At 43.2% G+C, this 21,027-nt stretch overlaps 1 protein-coding gene across 1 annotated transcript in view; it reads left to right on the top strand.

Annotated features, from left to right (window-relative positions):
* BCKDHB (branched chain keto acid dehydrogenase E1 subunit beta) overlaps positions 1-16,959 on the top strand; it is a 414,901-nt gene extending 397,942 nt beyond the window's left edge. Inside the window, exons 10-11 of the mRNA XM_033939509.1 lie at positions 15,667-15,816; positions 16,653-16,959. Coding sequence (XP_033795400.1) covers positions 15,667-15,807 — 141 coding nt within the window. The 3' untranslated portion in view covers positions 15,808-15,816; positions 16,653-16,959. The remainder of the gene's footprint in view (positions 1-15,666; positions 15,817-16,652) is intronic.
* The last annotated feature ends 4,068 nt before the right edge of the window (positions 16,960-21,027 follow it).

The raw sequence follows: 21,027 nt of genomic DNA, 5'->3' as shown, positions 1-21,027 counted from the left end.
CTCTTATTCCTTACCTTCTTAGCTACTACTTTTAAATGCAAATTAACTCAAAACGCGGCTCGATAGTCAACTAGCAAACACGCATTTCATCAGCTACCATCTGCAGTCATTCTCTTTTTTTCAATTTAATTTATGTTAGCTGAAAATCCAGGTTTGCAAAGATAAGAAGATCCAAACAGTAACAGTGCCTCAATTACTTTGTTGCACAAATTTAGGATAACATACTGCATAAAAAATAAAAATAAAATTATTTACTGTTAGATTTCAAGGACCAATCATATCAAAGAAAGATGCTTGTCTGGGCGGATGTATCCTTATATATATACAGACACTCATAATATTGACAGACTCTTGTGTACGCAACTTATATGTCATCTATTTTAAAAATAAAGTAAAATTCTGGAATCTCTCGTGGCACACCCATAATTTCTTTGGGGCACACCACTATGCCATGGCACACAGTTTGAGAGACACTCTGTTTAATGGAGCAGGACAGGTGTATTGGGCTTTTATGGGTTTTGGTTTAGATTTCATTTTGGTTTTCTTGAATCTTAATGTTTTTATAATACTGTGACATTTTCTGGCTTCACACACATACACACATAAGCCAAAAATTTCTTTTCTGTACAAATGGAAGATGAACTTAAGAGGTAAGGTAAATTTATATGCAAGTTAAGTGTAGAATAGCACTTTAAATAGGTCAGGTCGGTGGCCATTTAACCCTACCCTCTGTTTTCTTTTCAGTAACCAATTCCTAATCCACAACTGACCATTGTCTCTTATCCCATGACTCTTTAATTTTCTCAGGAGCCTCTCATGGGGAATTTTGTTAATAGCATTTCTGAAAATCTAGACACAACGACATCAACCAGCTCACCTTTATCCACAATGTTTATTTGATAATTCGATAGGTGTTCATGCAATCTGAATTATCTTGAGATTGTTTTCTAACAGATTTATAACTCTGCAGACTCCTTGTAATTTCTTATAGCTTTTATCAAGATGAGAATGAACAAATATCAGTTCTAGTACCGCAATGTGTTTCAACCAGCGTAAAGGTAGAAAAATGATGTCACCCCACCTCTCTTTTCAATAGATTGTAACCTGTACAAAACAGTTATCTTGTGTTTCAAAGTTATGATTGCTTTGTGTTTATCTTAAGTATGAGAACATTCTAGTAACCAAATGGTTAATGGGGAGGGACAGTTTGAAGATAGATTGAGGCAAAGTTTGGTGCAATGGCTGTCTGCAAAGTCTAAAGGGAATGTTTACTGACATGGATAATTAGTACGTAGACCTGCTCAGTAGCAAATGCCACTGCCGCTGTGGACTGCCTGATCCAGCACTTGGTTTCCAACTGCTCTGGAAGGAGAACTTTGTGGTGCATGTAACTATTTACAAAGCTATAATCAGTTTCAGTTATGTGCAATAGAATGCAGTAAGCTTCTTCAACCAGTCTATGTGTATTATTGTAAAGATCCAACGGATGATTCAGTGTGACTTCCTAATTATGACCCCCATCTCAAAGCAGTAAATATCTGTATTTATATGTCAAATGCTTAACAGGGGTTCTCAAGCCAATCCTTGAGCTCAGACCATCAGCATAGGCCTTTCGTGTAAGTAGTCCAGACATGGGCAACTCCGGTCCTCAAGGGCCAGAATCTAGTCGGGTTTTTAGGATTTCCCTGTGAATATGCATTAAAAGCAGTGCATGCAAATAGATCTCATGCATATTCATTGGGGAAATCCTGAAAATCCGATTGGATTCTGGCCCTTGAGGACTGGAGTTGCCCATGTCTGATCTAGGTCTATAGTTTAAATCCATATCCTTGCTACTCACCAGTTTACTGCTCTTTATCTCAGTGCCTACACTCTCTTGCCACACCAGATCCTTTCCAGCCTTCTCTAAATGGCCTTTTTCAATATTTTCCATTATTATGTCAATCTTATTTATTTTCAATGACTTGGATACCTAAGTTGTTATGATGTGTTTGGGTAGAGTTTTTTCTTTTCATGATAGAAGCATGGACAATATATAAGTTTGTGCAGCAGTCTAGACTAATATAAGATCTAAAATGTTTCTGGATTTTAAACCTATCATCCACTTTGTATGTAAGTTTCCCCAAGATTACCATATTATAAAATTACAGAGACCCTTGTGACCAACACTAGTTCTTTGGAATAAGATAAGAATTGTGGAACTGATAAAAATTATTTTTTAAAGGACAGCTGTGTTAGTCTAGTGTAGGGCTGTCCAAGTCCGGCCCTCCGAGATCTACTGGCAGGGCCCAGGTTTTCAGGATATCCACAATGAACATGCATGAGAGATTTGCATACCAAGAAGGCAGTGCAGGCTAAATCTCTACTCATTACTTTACATTACATTAGGGATTTCTATTCCGCCTGTGCCTTGCGGTTTCTAGGCGGATTACAATATAGAAACTATCTGGGACATTCCAGTAGAGTTACATTTCAGGATAAGAGAAAGTTACAGGAACAGTAATGAGTTATGATACTAACAATATCACAGAAGATAATACTTATTACAGAAGATAATACATATAACAGAAGATAATGCATTTTACAGAGGTAATACATGTCAACTCGATCATGCATATTCATTGTGGATATCCTGAAAAACCTGGCCTGCCAGTAGATCTCGAAGACCGGACTTGGGCAGCCCTGTCTAGTGAGAGAGGCAGATTGTACCTTTTTTTTGTTCAATATGTTTAGTACAGTTTTCTTATTAGAAATAACATTGAAAACTACAATTTTACCATATAGATATGTATGTAGAATACCGGTATAAGAGACATTGAAGTATAAGATAAGATATAGATAAATCTCTATAACAGACACATTTGAAAAAAATGGTTTTTAAACATTAGAGAGAAATAGGCATCAAGGTAGAAACTTCATAGAGCATATAATATTATTTAAATGGCAACAGAATAATAATCTGTGAGGGGTTTCCAAATATGACTGTAAGAAGTAATGGGATCATGCTTTTCGGCAAAAACAAATTTGTATTTAGCAGTTAAACATTCCATGTTCCACCAGATATTGTAATCAACTTGAGATAGGTCCTTCAAACAGTGTACAATATTTTTAACAGTAAGCATTGCAAGAATAAGAAGCAATTTAGCTTGAAGACCCTCTATTCTTGCATTAAGAGTATCAAAATTTTGTTTTTAAGGGTTCATTGAGTATTAGTAGTGTCGAGATGGTTTGCCAGACTTTAGACCCATTATGACTGTAGGTAAAGACATGACGAGATGGCAGAGGGAACGCTTTCGACACAGCCGTGGATTATGCAAGGAGCCGCCTGCAGTTTTGAGCAGAAAAAACGACTGCAGCAAGGGAGCTGGCCAGAAGCTAAGCACCCGCCGGAGGGAGGCACAGAAGGGAGGAAGAGAGAAGGTCGTGTTGGGACTCGAGAGGGAGGGAGCACAAACTTCGGTCAGAAGGAAAATACCCGGTGGCAGCATCGCTCCTCAAGCTGGGCTGCATGAAACTCCTTTCTGGGCCACATTGGTTGGACACCCCTGCTTTAGAGTTTCTGTTATGGTTTTATAAAGTGTTAGTATTTTAGGTAGTATTTCAAAGCATAAAATCAGATTAATATACAGATAACAGTTTAGGAAAGTCTTTGTTTAGTGTTTAATTCCTCCCCCCCCCCCCCCCAAGGCTGATCTTTTGATTTATAGGCCCTTCAGCCAATTAGCAATTCTCATTGTTCTTATAGATTGCATTTAATCTATAAATACGTATTAAAAAGATGAGTTTTGTAAACTATTGACATTTGTAGAGCAACAGTCTTCATTAAGTTTCATATATTCTCTCTATTTTTCTCATTGTGTTAATAACTCAGTTTTAAATGAATGGGGAGATGTGAAAAATTAAATATGCTTTTTTACACAGTGTTCAGAAGTGAAAAATTAATGTATTTCTATTGTGTGCCTTTACATAAGTTGTTTATATATTTGTGTGAATTTGTTGAAATTAATCTTCGTTTGTAACCATATTTATATAAGGCATAGAAACATAGAAGATGACGGCAGATAAGGGCCATAGCCCATCAGGTCTGCCCACTCTACTGACCCACCCCCAAGTCTACTATCCTAGGGATCCCACTCCTGGTGACATGTTCCCTTGGCTTAACCTTCTAAGGGATCCCACATGGGCATCCCATTTGCTCTTAAATTCTTGCACGCTGTTTGCCTCGATCACCTGCACCGGGAGCTCGTTCCAAGGATCAACCACTCTCTCGGTGAAGAAATATTTCCTGGTGTTGCCATGAAATTTCCCGCCCCTGAGTTTGAGCGGATGCCCTCTTGTGGCTGAGGGTCCTTTGAGAAAGAGAATCTCTTCTTCCATCTCGATACGGCTGGTAATATACTTAAACGTCTCGATCATGTCTCCTCTCTCCCTACATTCCTCGAGTGAGTACAGCCGCAAATTTTTCAGCCTTTCCTCGTACGATAGATCCTTGAGCCCCGAGACCATCCTGGTGGCCATCCGTTGCACCGACTCTACTCTCAGCACATCTTTTCGGTAGTGTGGCCTCCAGAATTGCACACAGTATTCCAAATGAGGCCTCACCATGGTTCTGTATAATGGCATTATGACTTCAGGCTTCCGGCTGACGAAACTCCTGCGGATGCAACCTAACAACTGTCTTGCCTTACATGAAGCCTTCTCCACATGATCAGCAGTTTTCATGTCTGTGCTGATGATCACTCCCAAGTCTCGTTCTGTTGAAGTTCTAGCTAAGGTCTCACCATTCAAGGTATAAGTTCTGCACGGATTTCTGCTGCCGAGGTGCATGATCTTGCATTTCTTAGCGTTGAAGCCCAGTTGCCAGGTCGAGGACCAAAGCTCCAACCAAATGTAGGTCCTGTGTCATACTATCGGGTGAATTGCCATCTCTCACTATATTGCATAGTTTTGGCGTCGTCAGCGAATAACGTTACCTTACCTTGAAGCCCCTGAGTTAGGTCACCTATGAATATGTTTGCAAAGGAGCGGGCCCAAGACTTGTCAATCTCACTTAAATCAGTCTAAATAACCTATTCACTCAGGTATTCCTCATTTTCTTTGGGCAGAGTTTAGGCATTTAAAATGCTATTTCATAATCCTTGGTTTGTAGCTGCATCATAAAAAAGCTCTCAACATTTTCTCCCCTTTGCCCCATATGTATAAGTTATGACAGTGTTCGAAACAGAACCACAGAATTTGTGCCTTGCGTTTCTATTTTAAAGGCCCTGATACAATGAGATTGTTTTTGCGAAAATATACTTTCTAGGCTGTTGTTTCTTTCATTTGAAGGGCAAAATTGGTTATCATCTGTGACTAAAGACATTGGTTGGTTGCATCGCAGAACAAAACTATGGGCTCCTTTTACAAAGGCACGCTAGGGCCTTAACGCACGGAATAGCTTGCGCTAAAAATGCCGCATGCGCTAGCCACTACCGCTTCCTTTTGAGGCAGGCGGTAGATTTTACCCGTAGCGCACCTTCGTAAAAGGAGCCCTATATTTTCATTATATGAAAAGACAGGCAGCATTTACATTACATTACATTACTGATTTCTATACCACCTCAACCTTGCAGTTCTGGGCGGATTACAAAAGAGACAACTAGACATTTCCAGGATAATTACAGAGAGAATTCTGGTCATTTCCAGGAGAAGTTACAAGAATAATGGAGCTGTATATTTCAAGAGCTACAAGATGCTGTACAAATAGGAAATAGTGCAGGTCCAGTATATATACCGTTAGGGAAGCAGTTGACATGCTTGAGGCTAAAGAGAAGGGAACTGGTGAAGGGGGGAGGAGGGGGGAGTTGCGTTGAGGGGGTCCAGTTGGGGTTAAGCCATCTGTATAAATTTTTTGAATAGGTGGGTTTTGATTTCTTTATGAAAATATTTGTAGTCATTTGTTGTTATCAGCAGGTTGGAGATGTTGTGGTCCAGTTTCGCTGCATGCATCGCCAGCAGACTGTCAAATATCTTCTTGCGCTGGGTGCCTTTGAGTGGGGGGTAGGTAAAAGGGGTCTTAGTTCTTCTTTGCCTAGTGGTGGCGTTTTGGTACAGGCAGTTGTTTAGGTAATTGGGGGCTGTGCCATTTATTGCTTTGAATAATAGACAGTATAGTTTGAATTGAATTTGTGCTTGTATTGGTAACCAGTGTGAGTCCAGGTAGGCTGCGGTGACGTGGTCAAATTTTCTCAGTGAGTAGATTAATCTGAGTGCAGTGTTTTGGATTGTCTGTAGTTGTTTTATCATTGTTGCAGGGCAAGGCAGATAGAGTATGTTGCAGTAGTCCAATAGACCTAGTACTAGGGATTTACAGCAAATGTCAATATTAACATAAGCAGAATCTCCATTGGATGCATAAAAATGCTGAAGATTTTACGTTTTGGGATAGAGTTTCAAATCGGGCTCAAGCCAATACTTTCCTGAAAGTCATTATCTCATGGCTGCTTGATGCCCCATGGAATATGTTACTGGCCTCCTTTCATCCAGCATTGGACAATTGTGCATGCCATTAAAGCCAACGTCTACCCTGAAACACCCGTTTAATAATAATAATAACAACAACAGTTTATATACCGCAGGACCGTGAAGTTCTATGCGGTTTACAATGATTAAAAGATGGTACAACTTGAGTGGAATAAACAGAGTTAAGAGCTAGTGGTGAACAGGTATTTTGGAGTAAGAATTGTACAGGTCAGCTGCCTAAATACTTCAGGAACAGATATGTTTTTAGGCGTTTCCTAAATTCCCCATACGTAGTAGGCGTAAGTACCGTATTTTCACGCATATAACGCGTGCGTTATACGCGTTTTTACCTACCGCGCATACCCCTCGCGCGTTATATGCGTGAGCGCGGTATACGAAAGTTTTAAAACATAGTTCCCACCCCGCCCGACGCCCGATTCACCCCCCCAGCAGGACCACTCGCACCCCCACCCCGAACGACCACTCGCACGCGCTCCCACCCGCACCCGCATCCACGATCGGAGCAAGAGGGAGCCCAAGCCCTCTTGCCCGGCCGACTCCCCGACGTCCGATACATCCCCCCCCCCCGGCAGGACCACTCGCACCCCCACCCCGAAGGACCGCCGACTTCCCGACAATATCGGGCCAGAAGGGAGCCCAAACCCTCCTGGCCACGGCGACCCCCTAACCCCACCCCGCACTACATTACGGGCAGGAGGGATCCCAGGCCCTCCTGCCCTCGACGCAAACCCCCCTCCCCCCCAACGACCGTCCCCCCCCCCCAAGAACCTCCGACCGCCCCCCCAGCCGACCCGCGACCCCCCTGGCCGACCCCCACGACCCCCCCACCCCCCTTCCCCGTACCTTTGGAAGTTGGCCGGACAGACGGGAGCCAAACCCGCCTGTCCGGCAGGCAGCCAACGAAGGAATGAGGCCGGATTGGCCCATCCGTCCTAAAGCTCCGCCTACTGGTGGGGCCTAAGGCGCGTGGGCCAATCAGAATAGGCCCTGGAGCCTTAGGTCCCACCTGGGGGCGCGGCCTGAGGCACATGGTCGGGTTGGGCCCATGTGCCTCAGGCCGCGCCCCCAGGTGGGACCTAAGGCTCCAGGGCCTATTCTGATTGGCCCACGCGCCTTAGGCCCCACCAGTAGGCGGAGCTTTAGGACGGATGGGCCAATCCGGCCTCATTCCTTCGTTGGCTGCCTGCCGGACAGGCGGGTTTGGCTCCCGTCTGTCCGGCCAACTACCAAAGGTACGGGGAAGGGGGGTGGGGGGGTCGTGGGGGTCGCCAGGGGGGTCGCGGGTCGGCTGGGGGGGCGGTCGGAGGTTCTTGGGGGGGGGCGGTCGTTGGGGGGGAGGGGGGTTTGCGTCGAGGGCAGGAGGGCCTGGGATCCCTCCTGCCCGTAATGTAGTGCGGGGTGGGGTTAGGGGGTCGCCGTGGCCAGGAGGGTTTGGGCTCCCTTCTGGCCCAACTACCAAAGGTACGGGGAAGGGGGGTGGGGGGGGGTCGTGGGGGTCGCCAGGGGGGTCGCGGGTCGGCTGGGGGGGGCGGTCGGAGGTTCGTGGGGGGGGCGGTCGTTGGGGGGGAGGGGGGTTTGCGTCGAGGGCAGGAGGGCCTGGGATCCCTCCTGCCCGTAATGTAGTGCGGGGTGGGGTTAGGGGGTCGCCGTGGCCAGGAGGGTTTGGGCTCCCTTCTGGCCCAACTACCAAAGGTACGGGGAAGGGGGGTGGGGGGTCGTGGGGGTCGCCAGGGGGGTCGCGGGTCGGCTGGGGGGGCGGGTCGGGAGGTTCTTGGGGGGGCGGTCGTTGGGGGGGGAGGGGGGTTTGCGTCGAGGGCAGGAGGGCCTGGGATCCCTCCTGCCCGTAATGTAGTGCGGGGGTGGGGGTAGGGGGTCGCCGTGGCCAGGAGGGTTTGGGCTCCCTCCTGGCCCGATATTGTCGGGGAGTCGGCGGTCCTTCGGGGTGGGGGTGCGAATGGTCCTGCCGGGGGGGGGGATGAATCGGACGTCGGGGGGGGGGTGAACGGAGAGTCGGGACAGCGCACGGAGAGGCGGGGCAGTGCACGGAAGTCAGGGGGGGGTGAACGGAGAGTCGGGACAGCGCACGGAAAGTCAGGGCAGTGCACGGAAGTCAGGGGGGTGAACGGAGAGTCGGGACAGCGCACGGAAAGTCAGGGCAGTGCACGGAAGTCAGGGGGGGTGAACGGAGAGTCGGGACAGCGCACAGAAAGTCAGGGCAGTGCACGGAAGTCAGGGGGGGGGTGAACGGAGAGTCGGGACAGCGCACGGAGAGGCGGGGCAGTGCACGGAAGTCAGGGGGGGTGAACGGAGAGTCGGGACAGCGCACGGAGAGGCGGGGCAGTGCACGGAAGTCAGGGGGGGTGAACGGAGAGTCGGGACAGCGCACGGAAAGTCAGGGCAGTGCACGGAAGTCAGGGGGGGGGTGAACGGAGAGTCGGGACAGCGCACGGAAAGTCGGGGCAGTGCACGGAAGTCAGGGGGGGTGAACGGAGAGTCGGGACAGCGCACGGAGAGGCGGGGCAGTGCACGGAAGTCAGGGGGGTGAACGGAGAGTCGGGCAGCATGCGCGGTATAATCGTGAGCGCGTTATACCAAAGTTTTTGTGCTTATCATCGTGATTTCTGCGCGCTATACACGTGTGCGCGTTTTATACGGGTGCGTGTTATTTGCGTGAAAATACGGTAATTAATCTAGATCTTTACCCCATAATGCTGCCTGATGTGAGAGAAGGTGTTGATGATGTCTTTTAAGTTTACATCCTCTAACTGGAGGGGAAACAAAGTTCAAGTGTGAGCAGATCAGAAGTTCAATGAGCATGAATAAACTTTTTCTCTTGCCAGGATGTTATCTTTCTTGACTGGGCTGAGATTTTTGCAGAACAACGCAAAGAGACTCGTACTGCTGCTGGCTGCATTGTATTTGCTGTGGAGATAAATGTAGACTTTTCCAGTTGTATTCATTTGAATCTTGCAAGGACACACAATTTTATGCTCTTTGGCCCAGGTTCTCTAGACGGTGCTGATATCAGCAGCTGCCTAAAAAGCGGCCACCGATCTCATGTCAATCACGCAACGGTGCCATATAGAGAATCATGTCTCTGGGAAAGATAGGTGCCAGAAATGTATTTTCCTGGCCTACATTTCCGATGCCTATCTTTGTTATGAATCATGCCTACATAGGCGCTTTAGGCCACCTAATGCCACTTCTGGTTTTAGCCACGCCCACAGTGGCGTTAGGCAGCCTAAAGCACCTAAGGAGGCATGATTTTGGCACCGATTTTTTTTTTTAGGTGCTAGTAGGCGCCTTGAAACTTAGTTAAAAACATCATTTAAATGGTGTTTTTTTAACTGAGCTTAAAAATTTTTGCCGATCAGAGAATCTAGGCCTAAATGACTGTGTATGTGGACAGTAATATTGTAACAGGTTACATATGTATGAAGGTCAAGTGGTTGCCTATTCCAAGTCTATTAAATAAAGACACATATGATAGATGCCTCCACGTTCTTATAAAATACCAGGGGTATATGGCAGAGATTACACCTATTACTCTTTGTTTTTCAATGAATTTCATTTATGAGTGCAATATAACATTAAATATGTAAAAGATTTGTGTAATTTGACCAAAGTAGAAAAAAAAGGAGATGCTATTTAGCTTGTGCTGACTTTATCCATGAGAGATCCAAGTATTGACTGTAGTCAAGTCTTCATTTTTTTCACATGCGCCTCTTAAGTACAGTAAAACCTTGGTTTGCGAGCATAATTCATTCCAGAAGCATGCTTGTAATCCAAAGCACTCATATATCAAAGTGAATTTCCCCATAAAAAATAATGGAAACTCAGACGATTCGTTCCACAACCCAAAAACTTTAATACAAAATACTATACGTACTTGTATTGCAAGACCTTGCTCATTTGGAACAGTCACTACACTCCTGCAGCATCAGAGAGAGGAGTCATCGGCTCAGTTGTGATGATGTGATTCGTGTATACTTCATGAACTCATACTGCAAGACTTTGCTTGTTTAGAACAGTCACTACACTCTTGCAGTGTCAAGAGAGAGAACCATCGGTTCAGTTGTGATGTGATGTGATGTGTGTATACTGTATGTACTTGTATTGCAAGACATTGCTTGTATATCAAGTTAAAATTTATTAAAATGTTTTGCTTGTCTTGCAAAACACTTGCAAACCAAGTTACTTGCAATCCAAGGTTTAACTGTATATTGAAATAGATGTTCTCAAGATATGACTTAAAAATTGTGGTTCAAAGTATGATATTGCAGAGGTTGGATTAATGTATTACTAGATTTCACAGTTATTATATCTATATATTCTATTCATTAATAATTGTGTATCTAAAATTATTACGGTGATGTGCTCAGACCTGTAACCCAATAAATAGTGAAGTCACTACAATGAGTTTAACAAGGGGACCATCATTGCAACCACCTGTCCCCGACCCTCCCTAAATGAACTTGAACTTATTCAGATACTATATTTGTACTTATCTGAATGGAGAGGTTTTTGTTGTTGAACTTGGTCTAGTTAAATCTCAATGGTGACTGTGTTCTAACAGATAAAGTGGCGATTAAAATCCAAAGGTGATTATTTTTATCATCATCAATTCCCGTCCCCCCGACTCGAGTTTCGTCTTCTTCGTCGGGGAGGGACACTAGAAATTTAAATCAAAACATGGTCATTAAATCTATTTAACTGAATAATTATATATATTATACGAAAAAATCCAAGCTATAACTTATCAAATTACTATTTCAATTTTTAACTAATATAAATTATCTTGTTACCTGATACTGGCTAACTGAGGCCAGACTCGTTCAAAATCTTCTGGCCATCTGAATAACACTACTGTGACTATGCGCTTATAAGGGAAGCTAAGCGGAAAAGGCTGTTCCTGTTAAGCCCCGGATGTAAACAACGCCAGGGAAGTACGGTAATATACTATATGGCTAACCACTCTATATCCACATTCAAACCTCTTGGTTGCAAGGTCTGCCAATTATATACAAAACGCTGTTCTTTTTGAATTAACATTTTCGATATATCCCCTTCTGTGTTATGTATCTGTATTAACACTGTGTATTTGAGGTCATCCAATGCATGTGATTTTTCCATCCAATGAGATACCAGGGGGGCGGAGACACGATTTTTTCTTATGTTGCTCAGGTGTTCTATGATTCGTGTTTTGATCATACGAATCGTTTGGCCTATATAAAATTTGTTGCAGGGACACTGTATACAGTAAATCACCTTTTTGGATTCACAATCTGTTCCTGTGTTTAATTTGAAGTGTCGTCCTTCCGATCCCGGTATTTCAATATGATTCGTGTCTAATATATAACGGCAGACCCTACATTTACCACAAGGTTTATGGGAAAGCTTATTTCTAGTATCGTGATGATTCAGATTGTGTTTTAACTGTTCACCTATGTTTTTTGCTCTGGAAAAAGCAAATTTGGGCTGATTGTATAAAGATGGATAATACTGCAATATTGGCCAATATTTTAATATAATATGCTTTATGGCATTACTTTTATTGGTATAGGGCATGACACAAACTATATTATGCTCTTCTTGCTTCTTTTGCTTATCCTGCATTAACCATGATCGGTGACAGTTTTTTGCCCTTTTCCACGCCTTCTTAACGGTTTTTGCAGGATACCCCCTGTGTATGAATCTGCTATACATTTCATTAGCCTCTTTCTCAAAATCAGTTTCCTCTGAGCATATTCTCCGTAATCGGAGAAACTGCCCAGTAGGGATACTGTTTTTTAATGGCCGTGGGTGGAAACTCTGATACTGTAATAAAGTGTTTCTGTCCGATGGCTTTTTGTGTAGAGTGGTGGAGATATATTGATTCTGTTTAACGATTTTTATGTCTAGAAATGTAACTTGATTTTTATTTATTGTATATGTGAAAGTTATGTTTCCATCTTTTTGATTAAGTTCTTCTAGAAAAGGGGATATATCGAAAATGTTAATTCAAAAAGAACAGCGTTTTGTATATAATTGGCAGACCTTGCAACCAAGAGGTTTGAATGTGGATATAGAGTGGTTAGCCATATAGTATATTACCGTACTTCCCTGGCGTTGTTTACATCCGGGGCTTAACAGGAACAGCCTTTTCCGCTTAGCTTCCCTTATAAGCGCATAGTCACAGTAGTGTTATTCAGATGGCCAGAAGATTTTGAACGAGTCTGGCCTCAGTTAGCCAGTATCAGGTAACAAGATAATTTATATTAGTTAAAAATTGAAATAGTAATTTGATAAGTTATAGCTTGGATTTTTTCGTATAATATATATAATTATTCAGTTAAATAGATTTAATGACCATGTTTTGATTTAAATTTCTAGTGTCCCTCCCCGACGAAGAAGACGAAACTCGAGTCAGGGGGACGGGAATTGATGATGATAAAAATAATCACCTTTGGATTTTAATCGCCACTTTATCTGTTAGAACACAGTCACCATTGAGATTTAACTAGACCAAGTTCAACAACAAAAACCTCTCCATTCAGATAAGTACAAATATAGTATCTGAATAAGTTCAAGTTCATTTAGGGAGGGTCGGGGACAGGTGGTTGCAATGATGGTCCCCTTGTTAAACTCATTGTAGTGACTTCACTATTTATTGGGTTACAGGTCTGAGCACATCACCGTAATAATTTTAGATACACAATTATTAATGAATAGAATATATAGATATAATAACTGTGAAATCTAGTAATACACAAATTGATAGTTATTCACAGAGTAACACTGTATATTTCCCCATTATTGTTCAATATAGAGGTTGGATTAATGCAATAATCTATACCTGGGAATGATATCCTCCAGATATAGAGCATTGCAAGGGGTACAAAATGCTGCTGCGTGGCTCATTTGTGGAGGTGGTAAGTTTGAACATGTTACCCCCCTCTCTTACAACAACTGCATTGGTTGCCTATTAAGAACAGATTTTATTTAAGGCATTGGTACTGATTTTTCATACCGTTCATAATGGAGTGCCTTGGTACCTATCACAGGGCAGTAGATCGCATTAAAATAAAACCAGACAATATACTTCACCAGAAAGATAAAATAAGTGCAAGTTTAATTTATTTAAGGATCTAAAGATTTGAAAAGATTAACCAAATCACAGATGAGACAAGCTTTGTTAAAAAATTTGCCACAGCCGATGAGGAAGCATTAGTGGCTAAACATACTCTTTATCAGTTTGTGTTTGATACACAAAAGAGTGCCGCTTCTGATGGCTTTGGTTGCTTAAATACAAAGAAGTGGATTAGGACAAATGAATGAGAGATTGGATTTAGAAGACTGATACAGGTCTTAAATCTTTACATGTATATTATTGATGAATATAGGGCTAGATTCACTAAGCAAACCAATCGTGTACCACTCGGTTTGCGCTCATTTTCCGACTCCGGCTCGATTCACTAACCTTCCTCCAGACCCCATCCGCACTTGATCCGATCTGCGCATGCAAATGAGTAAAAAGGCCTGTAAATTTCTTAATGTGTCAATTCATGAAACCATTTCGTCCAAACCGACTGGCCTTTCCTTTCGGTTTCCGACTGGCCTTTCCTTTCCTGTTACGACTGCTTGAGGACCAGTCGTTTACATCCTCACCGACTATTTCTGCTTAGCAACTGATGCGTGCATGTTAAGAACCCCATTAAAAATATATATATCAAAACTGTTAAATATATGTAAGCGTTAGAAATATATTTTTTTCTTTTTTTGGAATGCATATAGCGAAAAAATCGCGGATTAACCCTGTGCTCTCTTTGCGCATTGTACATTTCAAATATCAATGCCAAATAACAAAAAAAAAATCCAAAATCAAATAAAACTTTTATGGGCCAGCTGTCCTTCCCCCCCTTCCTTCCAGCTGGATTGTCGCGGGCATGTGACGTCAGGGTGTCGCTAGTGGTTGCTACTTGCTTCACGGCTGATAGAGCCGTATAACCTCCTGGGATTCATAGGTTGTATATAAACGCGTGATCCCAGCGCATTCAACAGCTGTTAAATTGCTAGAAGGCACAACAGTTAACAGTACTTTTCCAGAGAGAAATGGACGGCGCTCGTCTGCTACACTATCTGCTTCTTTTGGAACACGAGTATGCCTTTTTTACGACAACAATGCTTTGCGGTAGGCGCATTCGGAACCCGCTAATGACGTCCGCAATTAAACCACGCCCCATTTCTACGCAGTGAAGTCCTAAAGAGCTAGCGCATGCGTTATGTGCTTCAAAACCAACAAGGATATAGTGCACACACGCGTCGATCGATGTTTCAGTGCTAATAGCGGCGTGTTTACGATTGGATCATTTGCATGGACAAGCTTTACTGAATCGATGACTCTGAAACGGATAGGACACGAATCGGATAGATTTCGGGACTTTAGTGAATCCTGCCCATAGACCTGTAAAATTTGTTTCCGACAACCAGTCTAATTGATTATATCGTCAACAGCAGTCATTAAGATCTGAAAAAGCAATGCGTCTGTCAATGGATGGACTGCAACGGGCGAAATACTAGAACAAAAGCCATCTCAGTAGCTGGGGTGAATCTATGGAACAACCTGGTTGAACAATTGAGGACAGTGGATAACATTTAATATTTAAAAAAAACAACTTTTGAAAACATCCCTATTTGTGGAAGATTTTTTTAAATAGATTGGAAGCACTGTTTAATAAGGAACAGTAAATGCAGGATGAGGAATTTTATATTATATGGGTGTTTTTGATTACTTTATATCTGTATTTTATATATGTGTTTCTGTAACCTGCAGAGGCTTTAGGCAGGATATAAGTTTGTTAAATAAATAGTTAAGACCAATAAGATATATCCATTGTACGCAGTACAGTTAAAGCTAAGTTTTATTTTAAAGTAAAGGTTTAGTTTTATGGTGTGACCTGCTCATTTGCACTTTGTATTTTATAGACACACAGACTCCTTATGACTTTATTAAAAAAAAAAACAAAAAAAAAACCTATTTGTCCTTCATACATAGGACACCTGTTACAATATTACCCTCTACTTTATATATTCATTTTATCAAAGTGAGAGAAATCACAGCTAGAATAAAACTAGTAACAGTCTTTTCTGTTTATTCATTTCCAGGAAGAATGTTTCTTGAACCTGGAAGCTCCTATTGCCAGGGTGTGTGGATATGACACACCTTTCCCTCACATCTTTGAAGCATTCTATGTCCCAAACAAATGGAAATGCTTTGATGCCCTTCGCAAAATAATCAACTATTGATTAACAAAGGTAAAAATTATTAAAGACTACAGTACAAATAGTAAGATAGGTAAAGCTTTGCATGCTATGCATGACATAGGAGGGGAAGGAAGAAGAAGATAAAGGAGGGTATGCATTCTCTTTGCTGGCACTTCTCCATATAGCAGCAGCCATTAAGGCCCGGATTCTCAAAACTGCACCATTTGGAAGGCACCCGAACGGCACCTAAGTTTTCAATTGATCATTAACGGTGCAGTAATTGACCGCACCATTAAAACTAATTAAGAGAAAAGGGTAGGCACTGAACAGCAAGAGAGGCGTGGTTATGGGTGGGGTTGACGTTCAGGGCCGCTAAGCGTGATTGTACGTAAAAGATAGGCACTGAAAATGTAGGCCAATAGAACCCTGACCTACATTTACGGTGCCTATCTTCGACACAGACCGCGATTCTCAAAATGACACCGTAGTTTGAGTGGTGTGCAACCTGCGCCATTTTCTTTCAGGCACGGGCCGAATCGGTGCTGTTTTGAGAATCCGGGCTGTCTCTGAGTATTCATAGTAGTATTTAGTTTCTTTTATTTCATTTTACAGTAGTTGGGCATTTTTGCGTAATTACTCCTGCTATCTTTTGTATTTTATTTCTCTTTTCAGTGAAGTAAATTAAATAGCTGTAATAAGAGTGGCTGCCGATTAGGGTACGTGAAGACACTTTTCATTAGGTGAAAATAGTTTAGGCTGAATCACAGTTTACAAGTCTATGAAAGAAAAGGATGATTATTTTACCATAGTGAGGCATGAAAAAGGGAATGTTGCAATGAATTCTTTTATCTGAAATGCCACTGATGAACTTTCTTATTGTCTTGCAGTGCTTGTGGGGAAAAGGTGATGAAGTGCAGAAACTTTTCATGTTGGCATTCGCCGAAATTTCTCTCTTCAGGATGTGCCACCATGGATACCTTCCTTAAAGCCAGCATATCCAGTTGTTCAGTCGCACAGCTGTGCAATGCTCCGGATCTTGTCTGAGAAAGAGATGACTAATTGATGAGCGATGACTTTTTCGTTCCATATTTATAGCTTAAACGTTTTGTAGACATTTTCTTGTTTCCAACATTCAGCCTCTTCGTTCTGTAAACAATGAAAATAGTTTTCTTCAATAAAACATATGGCACACAAGTTTTCCGTGCTGACTTGTTCTCTTTGCTCTTTAACCTGCAAACTCTAAATGCTATAAAAAAAAAAAAAGTTGCTATTTTTCCCTTGATAATTACTTTCTATAATGGAGTGACTCTTTGATGTAAAGCTTTGAAGTTTTCTAATACAGATATTTAACTGCCAATGATTTATATCTTCTTACATCAAAAACACGTGGAGGCAGAATTCAGAAAATGTGTGTTGGCAAATAAATGTTTACGTCAAAAGGTTAGCGTGAGGAGCATAATATTGTAAAGTCAGGTGTGCGTTTGTACATGTAATGTAAAATCACCACCTCTCCATCTCCAGGAATAAACATTAAAAAAAACCAACCTAGGCAGGCAATAGACATGTAACGCCAGACTCCTGTCCCTTCTATTCTACTGTACCGTATTCCTGAAATAGACTTCTCCAGTCAGTACATCAAACTCTGTCTCTGGATGTAGTCAAATCTAGGCTAAAAGCCCACTTTTTTGAGGCTGCTTTTAATTACTAACTATTACTCACTTGTAAAGTACCTATGTCTGTCTTTCGCGGCAGAGGAAACAGCTCTGAAGGCCTATGGCAGCTTGCAAAGATCGCTAGCACCGGCGATCCTCTCTGCAGGCTGCTCCGCTGCTGAAATTAGGTAAATGGATGCGCAGGAGGCCAGGGGGGAAGCCGGACACCAGCACTTTCCAACTGACCCTCCCCCCTCGCACTCTAAAGCAGGAGCGGCAGCGGCCGGCCAGCAAGAGGCAGCGCTGCCGCTTCTCTATTCTGTATCTGGTTGCGTTCCATTTTAAGAAGAGAAATCATCTGTAGTCTTCATTGTTGTATGGAAGGGCCATTCACGTCCAACCATTTGAGTAGAATAAGCTTTTTGCCAAGGGGGACTGCACGCTTTAGGAAGGCGGAATAGCCTGATGGAGTGGGGATTGCAGGGAAAAGTTCTCAAACAAAATTTGAGGTTCAGGTTTAACTCCAGAATTCCAAAGAGAGGAGATGTCTTGAAGCAACGAGTTCGAAAAATGTTGAACAGAGGGGCAGAGCCAAAACATATGTCCCAAGGTAGCATCCAGGGAACCACACTCAGGACTACAAGCAGTGGAGGTGATGCCCAATATGTGAGCAGGCGGAGTGCGAACTTATATTGTAACTCCTAACAAGCAACATTATCTGCCATCTTTTGAATAGCAAGAACAAAGGCCTTAAAGGTAGATTCAGAAAGTGGAACGTTGAGGTCAATCTGCCAAGCACTCGCTTACCTATGATAAGTAAGTTTAGGAGACAAAGCTCTATGATGGTAAAAAAGGGGCACTTTGTTTTGTACACCTAAGGTGTAAAGTGCAGCCAATTCTTCCTGAACATCTTCCGTTAAATCTGTCCAAAGCAGGCTGGCAACATAATGTTTAATTTGTAGGTCGGAGAAGATGTCATTCATGGTGTAACTCTGCAAACGGCTTCACCTTACCCTCTTCAGTTACTGTAAGATATGAAATAAATATTATATGCCGTTCCGCTCCCAACGGAGAAATGCTGGGGAAGAGACGCCAGCTGGAAACTGAGAGTTGTTCCTGATAGCCAAACAGGGAGAGGTCTTAACCGAGAAGTGATGACATCTGGAAGTCCATCTCCAATTAGCAATAGCAGAAGAAAGTACCAAAGGACGCTGGCGTACAGACAACAGAATAAGAAAACCTCGCCCTCTTTCCCAGCCACAAGTAAGAATGCAAGGCCTTACGTAGCTTCCATTTATCACACCCTTTTAAAAATAAAGGCAGCATTTGAAAAGTGTAAAGCCATTTGGGTGCCAAAATCATGTTGAAAAGGTGAACATGGTCCAGCAGGGAAAGAGAGTAGGCTTGCGAAAGGTTCAATTTCACAGCAGTGTCTTGCAAAAGAGGTAACACATTTAAAGAGTATAAATGGGAAGTTGAGCTAGAATACACCCCTGTCCCCCAAATATGTAAAGCTGTGATCCACCCATTGTAAAAGAAAAGGCCCAGACCAAGTATCAAGAGTCTGCGGCAACAAAGAGAAAAACAGACTTATGTAAATTTGAGGTAAAGCCAGAACCACAACAGTATTCAGTTATGGTGGACAATAAAGAAGATAAATACTTCTATGGATCCCTAAGTACTAATAGAAGGTCATTCGCATTGGCTAATACCTTAATTGGGACTGAGGTCAAAGGAACACCCTGAATATCCTGAGAGTATTTGAGTATACACAACAAAGAAACAATAAGGGTGACAAGGGACATCCTTGTTGGTACCCGGTCCTATAGGGAAAGAAGAGGACCTGATGCCATTAATTAAGACACAGGCTCTAGAACAGGGGTGTCCAACCTTTTGGCTTCACTGGGCCGCATTGGCCAAAAAAAATGTTTCTGGGGTCGCACAAACTTTCAAACGCTGCAGCAAGACACAGGAGGGAGCCGGCAAGATGGTAAACACCCGGGGGCAGCAGAGGAAAACATTGCATTGCACTCGACCGGGGTCGCACAAAATACTTCACGGGGCCACATGCGGTCCTCAAGCCACAGGTTGGACACCCCTGCTCTAGAAGAATTGTATAACAATAATAACAGTTTATATACTGTTGCTTGAATGACCTGTAGAAAGGGGCGCTGCATCCCTGCAGAGAAAGAATCCCAAACTTAAATTGCCATGAGACCTTGTCAAATTCCATTTCCGCATTCAGGCTGACCGCAATGGAAGGTAACTCATTAACCTGACAATAAGCTATAGCAAGAAGTAGCTTATGAACACTGAGAACGGACTGAAGTCCTCTAACAAATCCGACTTGTTCGTCCCTTATCAGACAAGTCAGTATCGCGGCCAGTCTGGATGCCAAAATAGCATACAGCAGCTTAATATCGACATGGATTAAAGAGATGGGCTGATAGGAAGACACTAATTCAGAGTCAACCTTCAGGTTTGGTATCAAAGTAATCAATGTCATATTTTCATGTTGGAGAAAATCGCCTTCCTGCAATACACCATCATAAGGGCGAGTAGGAGCCCCACTAAAGAAACTTGTAAAACTTTGTAGAATTCACCAGAAAACCCATCAGGGCCAGGTGCAGTCCCCAGTTTCAATAAGTGGATAGCCTGCTGAAGCTCTTTCGTAGTAAAGGGAGAATTTAAAATGGACGCTTGGAGGGGCATAATCAAAAGAAACGTCTAAGTCCCCTTTTGGCCTAAGTTCCTAGATGCAGAAACTAGGCAGCAGAGAAATGTCCATTCTTAAAAAAACATCCAAAATAAGTTTTTTTTTAAAATGGCCTACCTCTACGTTTGGCAGTTTAATCGCACAGACCACCACTATGTCTATCCTTAAAAATACATACTCAACCCAAAAATTGCCCAAGTGCCAAACGCCCAAAACAAGACCTTTTAGGTGAAGGAGGAGCTAATCCTTCGCCTAAAAGCAGGATTCTGTAACCGGCTTCTGTCATAAACAATGCAGGATACAGAATCCTGGAACTGTTCTCCCCCCCACCCCTACCGATCATGGCAGGAGAGATACCTAATCTCTTCTGCCGCGATCCCCCACCCCCAAACCTCCCCGGCTGGAGAAATGCCCAATCTCTCCTACCAAAACAACCCCCCCCTTGAACCTCCAACACCCGCGATCATCGGCATGAGAGATGCCCAGTCTCTCCTGCTGAACACCCCCTGTTTATCGACAGGAGGGAGCCCAAGCCCTTCTGCCAGACAACCTCCTCCGAACCCCATTCCCCCTCAACTGCATCCCCCATACTCCCCTCCATACTTTGCCGGACCCCCCAGGCCCCCCTCTAACTTTAATCGATGGCGAGATGGATGGGTCCTCCAGCCGGCAGGCCCACCTTCCTCTGAATGGCAGGCCTGCCCCATCCTGGTACATTGTGGGATGCACCAGGGAGGGGCCTAGGGCCAGATTGGCCCATGCACCTAAGGCCCCGCCCATAGTAGGGGCTTTAGGCACCTGGGCCAACTGAAATTGGGCCAGTTGACTAATGCTCCTCATATGGGCGGGGCCTTAGGCACATGTTCATGGAAGAAGATTCTGGAGAAGGACCAA

This window comes from Geotrypetes seraphini, chromosome 3 (genome assembly GCF_902459505.1).
Source record: "Geotrypetes seraphini chromosome 3, aGeoSer1.1, whole genome shotgun sequence".
Lineage (NCBI taxonomy): Eukaryota > Metazoa > Chordata > Amphibia > Gymnophiona > Dermophiidae > Geotrypetes > Geotrypetes seraphini.
The sequence above is the reverse complement of the archived record's forward strand: the minus strand, read 5'-3'. Positions and strand labels throughout refer to the sequence as shown.